The sequence below is a fragment of the Typopeltis vanoorti genome, chromosome 1 (genome assembly GCF_054136105.1).
Source record: "Typopeltis vanoorti isolate ZY-2024b chromosome 1, IOZ_Tvanoo_1.0, whole genome shotgun sequence".
NCBI lineage: Eukaryota > Metazoa > Arthropoda > Arachnida > Uropygi > Thelyphonidae > Typopeltis > Typopeltis vanoorti.
The window spans coordinates 147,449,082-147,464,847 of record NC_143549.1 but is presented as its reverse complement, the minus strand read 5'-3'; the positions used below and the strand labels follow the sequence as shown (position 1 = coordinate 147,464,847).

Genomic DNA, 15,766 nt, shown 5'->3' with positions numbered 1-15,766 from the left:
AAAGCTCTGTGAGTTCTATTCTCTTAGCTAGAGTTTACTGGAAGTGGAGGAGGCAAAAGATCTTGGAGAGATGTTCAAGGTGTTGAAGTTTAGGGAATTTGTTGCAAAAGTGAGGAAGCTTAACAAACAGATTGCTGCAGAATCATTTCATAATGAAACATAATATTATCTCTGTTTATCGATGCCATTCAATATTGAAGAGATATGGATGCAGTGACATCTACATACACATCTAATCACCTAGATTTCAAGTGGATGAAGATACTTTAGAAAGGTTCAAAAGTAGATAGCGAAGATAGCATACCTTTAGCTACAAAATGTTAATAGAAAAATAGCTGGAGGAAAATATGATTTGCAGAAGTTGGTAGGTGTTACTTGGTCATATTTGTCAAAGGATAGAACAAGAGGAAGGGGAAAGGATAAAGAGCCATCCTGAAAGTTGCACAAAGAAATTAGAAGCATTTTTGCATTGCGTGGTAAGTATACAGAAAGTGAATAATCATAAAGTATGATATGATTGGTTTGTGAAACTTAGAATAGACTTTCCATGATTAGTCTTTTGACTCAGAGTGTGGGGGATACTGTGATAATGACAAAATCATAATTACATAGAATTGCTTGGATTATTATTTAGAAATTTGAATGAGATGTTTAATAATTATGTATGCATTTTTGTTATTAAATAGGTAGTGTTTCTTCAGAGTCTTTAAGCCATTCATCTAATACATCAGTTAATCATTATTCTGAGAATTTAAAAGGACGACTAGACAAACCAAGTATTCCAAAACCACCATCATTTAAGCCAGTTATGTAAGTAAAAACTAATTAAATATGTAAAAAAAAAACCTAATTAAAAACAGTATTAAATATGTATCAGAATAACAGGTTACAAACAGTTGTTTTTATCTCCCATATAAAGGAGTTAAAAACTACTGTTTGTAACCTGTTACTCTGATCTTGTGATAAAATTAAAAATCTTCTTTGAATGGTTAAAAATGTTAACTATTTTAATATACATTTTGATATATTATTAAACAAATAATTTTTCTAATTCTTTTTACAGTAGGGACTCGCAATACCATGAACTAAATGAATAGCAAAATCTCTATGTAAAATTTCATTATTTCAAATCAGCATCATCATCAGAGCATGAAAACGCTTATAAACATAGATTTGCATCCCAACAAATAAATATACTCTCATTTTGATGAACTACTTATACTGAAGTTGCAGATTAACTGCAACATCGTTTTTTTCTAAAAAAAAAATATTGTTGTCTTGAACTAATTCACACCAATAGCATTTTTTGAGGATGTTCTTTAATGACAGTCACAGCATCCTGAAATAAAATTTACAAATGTTTTGATGTAATCATCTGAAATCTAACGATGCTAAACTCTGTATACTGAAGTGACAACAATTACTTCAGTCAGCTTGTTGTTGAATTTTGGGTTTATTTTAGGGTACTTTGACTTTAAGCAAATACCATAGGTTTTCTTTCCCATTTAGGTTAAGGAGATTATAGGCAATGGAATTGTGTACACATGAAATTAATAAAATTACTGTCAGAGAAGTGATCTTGTCTATGTCAACAGAACCTTCAATAAGGTGAATTCAGCCTTCTTTTGAAAATTAAAGTTACCCTATTATCATAATACCTGGAAGAGATTTAGCGTTCCCAGTTGTGCACTAAAAAAAATCTCCAGTCTTGTTGTTGCATTAGTCATACAGTGAGCCTAGACATCCTCATCATGCATACTGCATTAATCATATCATTAAAATTTATTCCACTACTATAAGATTTGACCACACATTGTTTGCTAACCCATGCTAACCTTTTTCAGTGCTTAATTCAACTTGCAAAAGGTTTTTTAAGTTGCATTCCTAACAGACATCTCTGAATTGCCAATGAACCTGCATTTGTGCTTAATGGATCATGCCACTCTGAAGCAAACTGTTCTGTTAGCATGAACCTGTTTTTTAATCAGTTTGCAGAACTGTATCTGCCTTAGATTAGATAATCCCTTGTTACGACAGTCATCTTTTTTTTTAGGTTGATTCTCCCAGGTGCTCTTTATCTTGTTGCCAACTTTGACACAGTAGACTTGCATACTCCTGCCTTACCATAAAGTACATATCAGATATAACTTGATAAAACTAGTCTGTTATTTATATAGTTTTCACCTTGAACCCATGAATATAATAAAAGTTACAGAAAAGAGTATCTGTAACAAAGGATTGTGAAGTGGATAATGCTTTTAAGAAAAGCACATAGCAATTAATTGTTAATCTGTTGGCTCTGTAGTTTTGTGTATCCAATCTCTAACCAACAGACTATGGGTTCAAATATTTTCCTTGGAGATGAATAGGGAAAATAATAATAATCCTTAGACCAGCCACAGTACTAATGTACTATAGGTTTGTTATATTTCACAGCTGGGAGTTCATTATCATAAGAATGATAGCTGTTATTTGCTAAGAGCTTTAATCAGCTGCTTTTGAATTCCCATAGTTTTTTAGTTTTTTTTAGTCATATTATATAAAACTCAGAGAAAATATCTTTATTCAACTTTAATTATTAAAACTAAGTGCATGATACTATAATAACATGTTAAATTATCATTTATGGAGAATCCACAAATTGCTGTTCATATCATATGAAAGACTATCTGTGAATGGTATTAAAAAAAACTAATTTGCAAAACTTTGTTTAGCATCATTGAAAATTTGAAGGATAACTATTTCAAAATTTATCCATTAATTTTATAAGATCACAAACTTGAGATCACAAATTTTATTTATTATGCTGCAAAAGATCTAGGTCTAAGATTAAATTCATTGTCATTGAGTAACAGATTTGATAATCATTGGCCTTGTGTTACTTATAAATATATTATGACAAACAATTACATATTAGTTTTTAACTTTTTTAAAACATAATGTGGCAAAACAACACCAACATTTTAATTAATGTTTTTTATCCTTTTTTTTTTTTTTGTATTGCTTCTTAAACATAATTTCCTATTTATGATAGCACAAACTACAGAAGAAGTGGCATTCCACGACCACCACCTTTAAAAAGGCCTCCTAGTCAACCTCCACCTCCACCTGTTTCACAGGTATTGCATCTCGATATCAATATTGTATTTATGTAGGACATTTGTTTTTTCTTAGAATAAATTTTTTCTACATATTATGTGAACAAGCTCATTTGTGTATCTGGTGGTTTGTCAACAGCATGATGCATCTCATTCTACTCAAATAGCATGTCATAATACTGCTAATCAGAAAAAAAATTTCTGAATTTCAGGAAAGATTTCTGTTATATTGGTACCAAGTATTGTGCACCATACATACTGTTAGAAAGTGACGCCTTTCTATTATTATTCTTTATTTTTATTATTACAGTCACAAATATCAATTCTATCGTGTATGTCTCTATATTGAATAGATTTGCGTTATTGTTATGTGTTCCACATTAATAATAATAAACTAAGCCTTACGTCGCGTTTCTTTTATGATTTTTCTTACTTAGCTTAACCTTTAAGGGCCACCAGAAGATTGCCCATTCCCTGAATTCTATATATTATCCTGATTACTCAAGCAAATTTATTTTTTACTGCACCAGCTTGAGCCTTAAAGTTTGGGATAGACACTACCTTTAGGTTAACTATAGAATATCAGGTGTTACTAGCAATATAATTAAATTCCTAGAAACTTGGATTCTCTGGCATAATTTATCTCTTGTTTGCAGTCGAGCCCTTTCTTTCACTTGGCGTATTCCCACACACTCGCACGTACTCAGGTTCGATTTTTATGAAGAGTCAGTCAACATGATCAGATACACATACATTTAAAGAATCAAACATTTATTAAATCCAATTAATGATGCTACACAAATTAAATTGATTATCAAATTCTAAAGTTAAATCATTACCTCTCATTCACTCTCTCAGTCCTAAATTAATTTTAGTATTCTACCTCAAAGTATCAGCAATTCAATGTCTCAATATCTCAATACATATTACACTTATGATTACAATTCATTTTTAACACTAAGTTCAGAATATAAGCAAAATTTCAATATTTCAATGACTCAATACATTTAAAGTTTACAATTCACTTTATACATTAAATTCAGAGTATTAGTAAAACTCAACATTTCATTAACTCAGTACACGTTACACTTAAGATTGCAATTCAATTTTCTCATTAAGGCACTTTAACACTCTCTTCAAACTCTCTCAGAACAAACATAACAGAATCTTTATCTGGTTGAAAGTTCCAAAAGTTTGTCTCAAGAAAACATAGTCATTTATATTCGGATCTAAACTTTTCACTCTTTCTTCTAATACAATTTTAAATCCCACTCTCTTAAATGTAAGTCAATCTCAAAAGGCTAGAATGAGTGAGAGTACTTATCTAATTTTGTCTTCGGTTTCCTTCGTCCTTTGTTTTCGAATCTGGATTTCTCAATATCAATGCCACATGGGTTACACGCACTCATTGGGCTGGACTCTATACTTCTGTCTAGATTTTTACATAGTTGGACTTCTTGCTACGGCCTGCGATTTTATCTTGCTGACTCTACTACGGTGACATACCGAACTCTGTCGTAAGTCAGCCCTCAAATATGAGAGCTGAGCCACGAAGACTTCTCGGAGCACACGGAGAGAAAACTCGGGAACAAGAAAAAACGGGGGTCATTTCCTTCTGTGTCTTGGGTTATATATCTCTTCTTGAGCGCCACCTTTTCGCGTTTGAAATTTCCCATCGTTTCACCCATTGGTCTCCGTTCGGATGACTACACCGATTTACATACAGGACTTCTTGGTTCGGGGAACGTATGCGTCAGCATGCTTTCTAAGATATAGTGCCCTCAGGTATTTCTCTGATCTTACTGCATTTAGGGTGATCTTTACCCTATGTTGTTGAATAGTTCGCATTCTTTCTTTGCATTATTTTGTTAATAATTCCCCTCTTATTTTGCCCCTTTTTCTGACCTACATTTATGCTAGACACTCAGGTATAAAGTTTCAAAATTCACACAATTCACAAAATTATTATATAGAAAGTAGTTGCAAACAAAAAACACATTTTTACTGCTAAAGGATAAGTACGCACATTTTGATTTTATGTAAATTGTTAGATTCTGGAATGGTGACGTCAGGTAAATTCTGAAGTCGCCGATTTCAGATCTAACAATACATACATACATACTTAGAGGAATAATTTAAAAAGGAAAATTACTTATATGGAAGTGTTATTGAGGGTAATAAGAAATTTATAAAAAATAAAATTCTTGACTTCATTAAACAAATGCTTTTAATTTGTTTTTATTTAGTGTAATAATGTATAAGTTATATAATGGTGTATACAAAAAATATATAGATAGATAGATATTATCTTGGCTTTAGGAATAGCCAGAATTAAACTTTGCCTATAGTTTAGAGAAAATGTTAGTAGTACCAAAACTGTTTATGTATTAAACCAGTTCTTTACTTTTATATATTGCTGGCCTGTTTGGCTGAGTGGTTAGCGCATCTGCTCTCCAGCCAAAAGGTTGCGGGTGCGAATCCCAGCATAGGCATGAATGTTTGTGGTGGTGGGCAGTAGATGGCAATGGTGTAGTTGGGGATTAAGTGATGGAGAATAGAGTTGTAGAGTAAAGTGCTCTCTCTCGATGAGGCTTTGGACTGCTTGGAGGTGTCATGTAATAATAATAATGAATAAACTCTTGAATAATCCCTATAGTGAAAATATAGCAAATCATGTGACTTGCTATGTTTTCACATAGCACAATGTGAACTCTACAAAAATGTAGAGTTCACATTGTGATAGACAATGACTGGATATGTAAGAGTAAAAAAAGAAAAAAAAAGAAAGCAAGAAGAGTGAATGGAATTTGATACTGATTCTTTTTATCATTCTGACAATGATGACAAGAGATACTAATACTACTGATACAAGCAGTATGAATTTAGAAAGCCTTTAGGGAGTTTGAGTATTCAAGACTTCTTTGTCATTATTAAACTTGTGATGTGTGATACCCTGTAGTAAATGAAACCAGACATTTTTGTTCTTGAAAGAAAAATTATTGGTGCAATCTGGAATCCCCATATTTCCATACTTGTATCCTTATTACATGTGTCCACAATAAGAATGACTTCATAAAGTGAGAAGAGGATAACCATCTCAAGTCATGGATAATTTTAAGTATTCATTTCAAGTAATGGAATGACTGCTACAGAGTCTGGAGGATAGGAGGAGGAGGAGAGAGTTATATGAGTGAAATATGTAAGTTGGAATGATGTTTATGCTGTGTTAATACAGAAGAGGTATTTCATGAAAGAAGACTGACATAAGGTCATTCCTGGAAGTTGCATAAGGAGGGCATGATCAAGGGAGTGAAGAGATGGATAACAGAATGCATTGCCTCAGGGTATGAGGCAATGCAAAAAAAAAACAGTAAATTTAAGGTCCACTTTGATAAGCACTGTATTCGATGAGAACCACACATTATAGTGATTCATGTTCAAAGTTTCTGGAACAAAACCTATGCAAAACTGGAATGCTAATAAATAATTTACAGACAAATTAATTATTCACAAGTTAACATTTTTCCATCTCAAGTTGGCATTATTGGAAGTATCTTAACAATACACACTTGACTGGGAATGACCTAGAAAACAAGGATAGTCATGTATAAAAAAGCAACAATTGGTGTCCTTTCTGGTAATCATCAATTATTAATGCTGATGGGAAGAAAGGATGGTATACAAAATGTATGTGGGATCATCCCATCAGGTCTATTGCAATTAACTGGGTTTTCTGGAACTTGTGTTGCTTTGGAGCAGTCTCTGATTTATTATTATTATTATGTAACACTTCCAGGGAGTCCAAAGACTCATCGAGGCAGGGCACCCACTCTATAACTCTCTGTCTCCACCACTCATTTCACCACCTACAACAAACCGCAACTACCATCATCATCTACACCAACACCATCTACCACCCAGCATCACCACTAGTATTTTCACAGACAATCATGAACATCCATGCCCATGGTGGGATTCAAACCCACAGCCTTCTGGCTGGAGAGCAGATAAGCTCATCTCGGCCAACCAGACCATCACTTTTATAAAGTAGCCGCTTTCTTCCATCTCACGAAAGTCTTCATCCAAAGCATGTTGTGCTAGTCTTCTTTTTGGTTGCTCATACCAGTTTTGTTTTATATATATATATATATATATATATATATATATATATATTTTTTTTTTTTTTTTTTTTTTTTTTTTTTTTTTTTTTCTGACCAAACTGGTCAGAAGTATTGAGATATCAGGCCCAATATTGAAATGCTGAGTCCTACATTGATGGGATGCAGTCCTTGATTTGTCTTAGGAAGGTGGAAACTTTATTTAGAGGTTTGCATGTTGTTCTAATTCTATATTGTTTCAGTAGGAAGCCGTTTATTGGGAGGAGGGTCCTTTTTAAGGAGTTTAGAGGGGATTTTTCTGTTGTATCCGTTTTGTTCAAATTGTATAAGCAGAGCTTGTTCCAGGTGGTGTAGTGCTGGTCCTAAAGATGAAATTCCCTCTGGCCTTGAGGCTAAAATTTTAAAAATTCCAAATTTCTGGGCAGGATAGCAATGTGAGGTGACTTGTAGGTATCTGGTCCTCTGTATTCATGCATCAGACTGAACACGAGAGGGACTTATCTGAATGCTTGTAACATTCAGATAAGAAATAAATGAAATTTATTTCTGAAATGAAAAAATAAATGAAGAAATGAAATAAATTTAGAAAGGAGAAAAGTAGGGGGAAGAATTGCTATTATGTTAGTTTTTATATATGTATGTTTATTACTGTTGTTATATGATTATATTTCTTTATATATATTATTTTTTATTATATTGGTTTTACTTACTTTTTACAAATATACATTTGACTAGCACTATAACAAACACTGTTATAACAAACTTACTCACTTAGCAATCTTAAGATTCCTTAAAAAAAGTCCCAGCGAATTAATGCTGTTTCAATAAATATTCACTTTAGCAAACTGTCACTAAAATAAATTATTCCCATATTCCTGTGAGTTTGCTGTAGTGAATCAACTGTATAGACATATTGTAGTATGTTATTCATTTTACTATTTTTGTTAATAGTCATCATTACCAAAGACCAATAGTGAGGGACCACAGGAAGATTATGAAATTCCAATAAATACAGCACCAAGTTCAGGACTATCTCCTCTGTCCACTGTGCCTCCGGTGAAGTCTCTTCTTCCACCTTCCTATTTGCTCTCTGATATAAGTATTTCTACCAAAGAATCTATTTCAACCACATCTGCAGTTATAAAAGATGCAGTAGAAAACCAAGGTGAGTCCCTGTGTGAAAAATATTATTGTTGTTGTTCTACAAGCACCGCCATGGAGTCTGAAGGCTCAAACTATCCACACAATCTATCATACCTCTTCTTGAAACTGTTAACAGACGAAGCACTCCCAACTTCCTCTGGCAACCCATTCATAATTCTCCAAGCAAAAAATCTAGTCCTCACATTCCTACTAACCACACCTTTATTAAACTTCCAGGGATGACCTCTGGTTCTGGCCCCTTTAGTAAAGTGCAGAAACATTTCCCCTGCATCAATCCTATAAAACCGTTTAAGTAACTTACATTTTTCTATCATATCCTCTTTTTTTCTCTTATTAACCAACTTCTGCAATCTAAAAACCCTCAATCTATCCTCATATGGGATATCCATAGACATCTCACCATCCACAGTAATTCAAATGTGGATGTATCAAAGCCTTATAAAGAGAAATAGCAACTGCCTTATCTCTACTTTTTAGTGTGTTCTTCAACAGCCAAGTAATTCTATGAGCTATCTTAGCAATATATTCTAAACTTTAACTCTCTGTCTACCAACAACACCTAAATCCCTAGCTTCATCTATTTCCTGGAGTACAGTTCCATCAATGTGGTATACAGCTTGTAATCTATTTATCCCAAAATGCATAACTTTACATTTCTCCATATTAAACTGACAGTCATTATCTTTTGCCCATATTGACAGCCTGTTTAAATCATCCTGCAAGCTCTCTACATTGCTTTGATTAACTATTTCTCTACTTAATTTTGCATCATCAGCAAACAACTGAAATTTCCTTACAGATTACTTCAAATTAAACAGTAGTGGTCCTAGCACTGAACCTTTCAGCACAGCACTAGTCACCTGCTTTTTCCTGTGTTCTGGTCCTCCATGTACCACTTTTGGATATTTGTCAAGCCACCATCATCTTTTTCACATAACCAGTGTCATATCCATCACATTTCTTCTAATTTGCATACCAGAGCTCCGTGTGGTATCTGTCAAATGCCTTTGCAAAATCCAGCAGGATCATTGTGTAGCCATTTCCTTTATCCAGCTCATCTGTCACTCTATTATAAAAAGTTAGTAAATTACTAAGGCATGACTAACCCTTCAAAAAGCCACGATGTGACACAAATCTCATAGTATATCATATTCTTATCCACCCATTCTTGAATTCTCTTTTTTGACAATTTTTCCAGTACCTTTACCACTGCACCTGAGATACTAATTGGTCTATAATTTGCTATTGCAGTCTTGAACTTGAAATAAGCAAATGAATTATTTTACCCTCTTTTCACTCCCTTGGAACTCTACCAGAGCTGAGACTTAAATTAAAGAGCCTAGTCAGAGGCATTGCCAGTTCCCTTGCATATTCTTGCACAACCTGATCTGATCTGACATTTGCTTCGCCTAACTGGCACTCACTTTTGAAACATTTAAATACGCTCCACTCGCTCTCCAGTTTCAATTTCCTTCCATATATCATTTAATTTTCACAATGAATACACCTCACAGCACTACACTGCACAAAATCGTGCAAATTCAAATCACTCGATGAGGTCTTTGCCACAATTGTTTTACCATGCATTGGTGCTGACAATATCATATTTAAACAAAAAAATATACACGGTTTACTTATAAACTAAATAACTCAGTCAATTACACCCATTTAAAATAAAAACTACAATAAATTAACTTAATATTATCAACTAAAATATGAAAAAATTACTTATCTTTCAGGAGCACTAACTACCCAGCACACACAATACGCCACCTGACAGCAATCTCCCATTAGGTGGCATATTGTGTGTATATTTAATAAACAGACACATTATAAAATTATTGTGGCTGTTTAGTATAAATATCATTATAGAAATGTTGTTGAAAGTAATTCTTCTTTTAATTATAGTATTTTGACTAATACTTTTAATTATCAATAGTTAATTAAATGTGCACCTGTTATAGCTACAGATATCACTATGCAGTATGACTGATGATCTATCACTGCTTAATATATATACCACGTCCATACTCTCAGAATGTAATATGGGTATTGAATTTTTTATTGTGGTGTTCAAACTTTGAGAATCAAAACAGCTAATCTAGCTTAGTGTTCAAAAAATTTCGAAAGATCTTTGAATTATGGGACTGTCTAGAAATTAACTAACTGTAATAGTATAGTGAAGTAAAAATTGTTTATTATTTATTATTATTCTTTCTTTCTTTTCATAGTTTACGGTACCACTTTAAACCTTTTAGGTATTTTCTTTTGCAAAGAAAACTAGGTTATAGACATAAAATGAATAAACAGAATGGTAGTATTTTATATTTAAAATTATTAAATACCATTGTGTTATGCAGTCATTGAGGAATGATTTTTAAGGGTCATTAAAAGGCTCCATATATTGCTGAAATTTATTCAAAAAGAGGACAAAATATTTGTATTTTATAAAATTTTATATTCATATTTTCTGGAATTAAAGATCATTAAAGAGCTTCATCTGTGTTTAAATTCCTTCAAAAGAAGGATAAAATACTCATATTTTATACAAAGTAAACAGTAGATTACGAATATTCAGTTTCAATTTCCTCAAAGTTATTAGCACACTTGTGGACTTTGTATCTTAACATGTTCACACTGGGCAGTGTTTCAAGTTTGTTTTGCTTCAATTGGAACTATCTTTCATGTGTATTATGCCCCATCCACACCAGGCAGACACATTTCTACAAAGTTTTTCACATATACAGCATGTTAATTGAAATTTTTTTTGATGAAATTAGTATTTGTGGACTCACTGGTTTTGCCAGAGCCCCTTTTTGTGGAAACAAGCCACATCACAGGAAGGCAGGATTGGCTTGACAGGGAAAGTCTGTATATTATGCATTGCTAGCCAATGCATAATAGGCCTTGGAAAGCTATACAATGCTTGGTCAGTGTGAATATTCTTGTAAAGATCTAGATGTCATGAAGACAAAATGAAGAGAGGATTCGATCTTTGGTATGACAGATTTAGTCAGAGAGAGATTTGGGGGGGGGGAATAAGTATTGAAATTGAAATCTAAGTGTAAGAGACAAACCCACAAAAATTCCTTTTTTGTGTTCTGGTAACTTCCTTTGCTGCTCTTTTGTCATGATAATATCTGTATAGATATTTTCTTAGATTAGGTGTTTTTGTATATATATAGTCAACTCTTCCTGTATCAAACACTTTTATAATAAACTGCTGAAAAGGTTTAATCCAATGTATTATAGGCTCATGCTATTTAAAAAGAAGTTTACTATAACAAACTATTCCCTTGGTCTTACAAATTTGTTGTGCTTGGATCAGCTGTAGAACTTTTTGTTTGCTTTTTATATCTATGCCAAAGAAAGGTTTCTTCAGCCGTTCTAGGAAATTTTGCTGAATGTATTGGTTAGAACCATAATAACTGATAATACGCTATCTGATCAAAAATATCCAGATTCCTTCTCATCCCAACTCTCACTCTAATTTAAAAGGCATTAATATGGAGTTCGTCCACCTTTTGCTGCTATGACAGTCTTCAGTCTTCTGGGAAGGCTTCCCACTAGATTTTGGTATGTTGCTGTGGTAATTCCCTTTCATTCTATCAGAAGCGTATTAGTGAAGCCAGTCACTGATTTCAAGTGATTCAGCCTGACATGCGAGCAGTGTTCCAATTCATCCAACAGGTGTTCAATGGGGTTGAGATCAAGGCTCTGTGCAGGCCAGTCAAATTCAACACTCATTTCATCAAACCATTTTTGCACAGACCTCACTTGGTGTACATGGGCATTGTCATTATAGGAAGTCATTGTCATTACAAAATATCATAATAAGTCACATCGTTAAAATCACTGGAAAACTGGAGGGCTTGAACCATGAAAAACAGTCCCAGACCATGATACCTCCTTCACCAAACTTCAGTTGTACAACACATATGGGAAGTTAGTGTTCTCAGCATTCCACCAAATTCAGACTTGTCTGCCAGATTATGAAGCATGATTCATCATTCAAGTGTCCAATGATGGTGTGCTTTACCTCACTCTGCCTGACACTTGTCATTGCCCTTGCTGATGTCAGACTTGTATGTGCCTGCACAGCCATGAAAATCCATGTTCTTTCAGCTTCCAACAAATAGTTGTGGTACTGGCAGTGATCTAAAGGCATTTTAGAAGTATTTGAATTGAGGACAAACAATTTTTTTTTTTTTTTTTCACACTATACACTTCAAGTGCTCGCTAGTCCTACTCTATGATATTATTGGCCTTCCAGGTTGTGATTGTGCTGCTGTTGTTGCTCCTGGGTGTTTCCACTTTAAGAAAAACATTACTTATGGTTAATCAGAGTAACTGCAGCAGGGCAGAAAATTTCCAAACTTTCCAGAGGTGGCATCTTATGAAAGTGCAATGTCGAAAGTTACTGAGAGCTCTTCAGTAGGTTTCATTTTACTGTTAATGTTTGTGTATGAAGATTGCAAGCCTGTGTGTGCTTTCTTGTAATACCTTTATGAGCAGTGCTGAAGGAGTCTCTGAATATTTTTGATCAAATAGTATATATTTGGATGAATTGTCTAGGGGAGGAGGGGTATAAATTTTTGGCAAACCTTAATTCTGAAAATTGTCTATAGGATGAGATTTTGATGAATTTTTATGTGAATCCCACTCTTGATGAAATTACCTAGAATGCATAAGTAACCTGGTTGAGCTAAGAGTTAGATAATCTGGTAACTCTGCTCTAAAGACCAAACATAGTACTGTTTAAATTCAGTAAGAGTGGTATGACACTGGGTGTTGAAAATGTCTGCCACCTAAAGACATTTGCAAACGCCTGCAGCAAGATTCAGATCCATTGCCAATTGGTTGGTGATATGCTATCCACTCAGCTGACTAGAGTAATCTGGGGGGATACTAGTCATTGTGGGTGGAAAAGATGTTATTAAAAAGTGCATTTATTTCAGTTTTATATCACTGGAGAAAATAGTAAAATTCAAAAGAATTCTGTCAGTTTAACTTTTATTAATTATTAATCTAAATAATTAATAAAAGATAAATATGCAAGCTTTTCAGAGATCTGTTAAGTAGGCATATTCTCTGACATGATACAATAAAAAAAAAAGCAACTCATGTGAAAGGTCATCTGTTGCCCACTTTTAATTTTAGAAACTTCTTATCACAAACATTCTTATGTTCACTTAGTATCATCTCTTTTTAACAAGTACCATGTCATTTGTTAGAAAGATCTGGTTTGAAATCCTAAGACATAAGGAACATTTATAAGTGCTTTTTTGAACTGAAGACAGATTACTCAGTCTTATACAGAAGTGTGTATCCAGGCTTTCCTCCTGGAAGTTTGGTTTTTACTTGTAAAAAATTGCAGATTAGTTAGGCGAGCACTTGCCTTTCACAAACATTGAACTTATGGCATTGAACTATTTGGCATACATAAGAACGTAGTCTGAAAAGTTCTCGGCCTAACAATGAAAAAACAAATTTATAATTTCAAAATTATTTTTATTTTTCAACATAATCTCCCTTAAGACTAATACATTTATTCCAGTGATGCTCCAGCACCATTATCCCATCCCTGTAGTGGTTCTCAGTAAGACCTGCAAAATACCCCCCCCCCCCCCTCTACAGCTGCAATCACCTCTTGATTCAAAGAAAAACACCAAACAGCAAGGAAGAGTTTTAGTTTTGGGAAGAGACAGAAGTCAGAGTGAGTGAAATCTGGGGAATAGGGCTGATGTTCCAACAATCCATAGTGCAGATCCCATAATTTTCCCATTGCCAAAACACCTTTGTGGGCAGGTGCATTGTGCTGATGAAAGATGAATTTTTTCTTCTGCAAATTGGGTCTTTTTTCATGATTCATGATTTTTTTCGTCTAGTCTGGTTAAAAGATCAGAATAATATTCTCTGATTATTGTTTTACCCTTTCAAGATAATTAATAAACAAAATGCCTTTATCATCCCAAAACACTGACGCCATGACCGTTCCTGCTGATGGAAACAACTTTGTCTTCTTTGGCACTGTTAACAACTGGCTTCTGTCCACTGTTTGGATTCTGGTGTGTAATGGTGAATCCAAGTCTCATCCATAGTAATAAATCGATGCACAAAATCAGTTTTATTTTTGTTAAAATGCTCCAAGCACTGTTCAGAGATTTTCATATGAGTATGTTTTTGATCTGCTGTGAGCAAGTGCAGCACCCATCTTGCTGAAAGCTTTTTTACATGCAATTCTTCATGCAAAATATATCCTACACGTTCTTTTGAAATGTCTACAGTCTCAGCAATTTCACGCACTTTGACTTGCTGGTCATCCAATACCATATCATATACTTGATCAATGATTTCCGATGTTGTTACACTTTTTGGACGTCCTTCACATGGATCATCTTCAAGGCTGGTATGGCCATGTTTAAACTCGGCAGCCCATTTCTTAGTGCAATGAAAACAAAGAAGAAGAGTGCCCATAAACTTTTATGAACTTCAAACGAATTTCTTTTGTTGTTAAACCTTCTTTTACAGATAATTTTATAAATGCACAATACTCAATTTTATCCATTTCAAGAGATACAGAAAACACTTTTGCTTCAGGCAGCCTGTATAAAACAAACTACTTGATAGAATGACTTGCAATTTCACATGGATGCTTATGACAGATGTACCAAGTTAGGGAAAAAAAAAATTGTGTCAATAGTGTTGTCATCTATGGTCAAGGCCGAGTACTTTTCAGACCACCCTCATAACATGTGAATATTTATCCTCCTTTTGAATATAACATTTGGAAATTTTTAATGATACATCTTTGTTATTTTGCTTTTCTTGCACCAATTAAACTTAAATCAGCTAACCAACTACGTTTGTTATTTATTTTATTTAGTTTTTTTTTATTTGGAATTAAAAAAAAAAAGCTGACACTGCTTATTAAATATCATGTGATTTTGTTTGTCTTGTGTCTTTTTCAGAAACATATGAAGTTATTGAATCAGTAAGTATTGGTCTTCATTTAAAGTATTACTTGATTCTAATTTACAAAGGTTACAGATTAATATTGATTATAATAAAACAAATTATTATAATAAAGTTGTCATAGAATAGTTATAATAAAATAGAATAGTTATTATAAAGTTTTTAAAATAAGCATAAAAAAATATAAATTACAGTTTATATGGAGAAAACTCAGTTTTATCCATTTATGGAAGTTTTTATTTTATTTATTATTTATTTTATTATATTTTTACTTTATTTATTTTTTTTTTTTTGTACTCTGAAACTTCCTTTAACAAAAAAAAAAAAAATGCTGAGACTTGTTAGAGGTCTAAACAGCAGAGTAGAAAATTATTATTATTACATGACACCTCCGGGGAGTCCAAAGACTCA

The 15,766-nt window shown here is 33.4% G+C and overlaps 1 protein-coding gene across 3 annotated transcripts in view; it reads left to right on the top strand.

Annotated features, from left to right (window-relative positions):
* Positions 1-15,766, top strand: part of LOC150110523 (uncharacterized) — a 245,728-nt gene that overhangs the window by 195,061 nt on the left and 34,901 nt on the right. For all 3 annotated transcript variants that reach the window (XM_090399580.1, XM_090399594.1, XM_090399588.1), the window contains 4 exons: positions 687-810; positions 3,035-3,119; positions 8,168-8,381; positions 15,352-15,374. In XM_090399580.1, the coding sequence (XP_090255706.1) occupies positions 687-810; positions 3,035-3,119; positions 8,168-8,381; positions 15,352-15,374 (446 nt within the window). The remainder of the gene's footprint in view (positions 1-686; positions 811-3,034; positions 3,120-8,167; positions 8,382-15,351; positions 15,375-15,766) is intronic.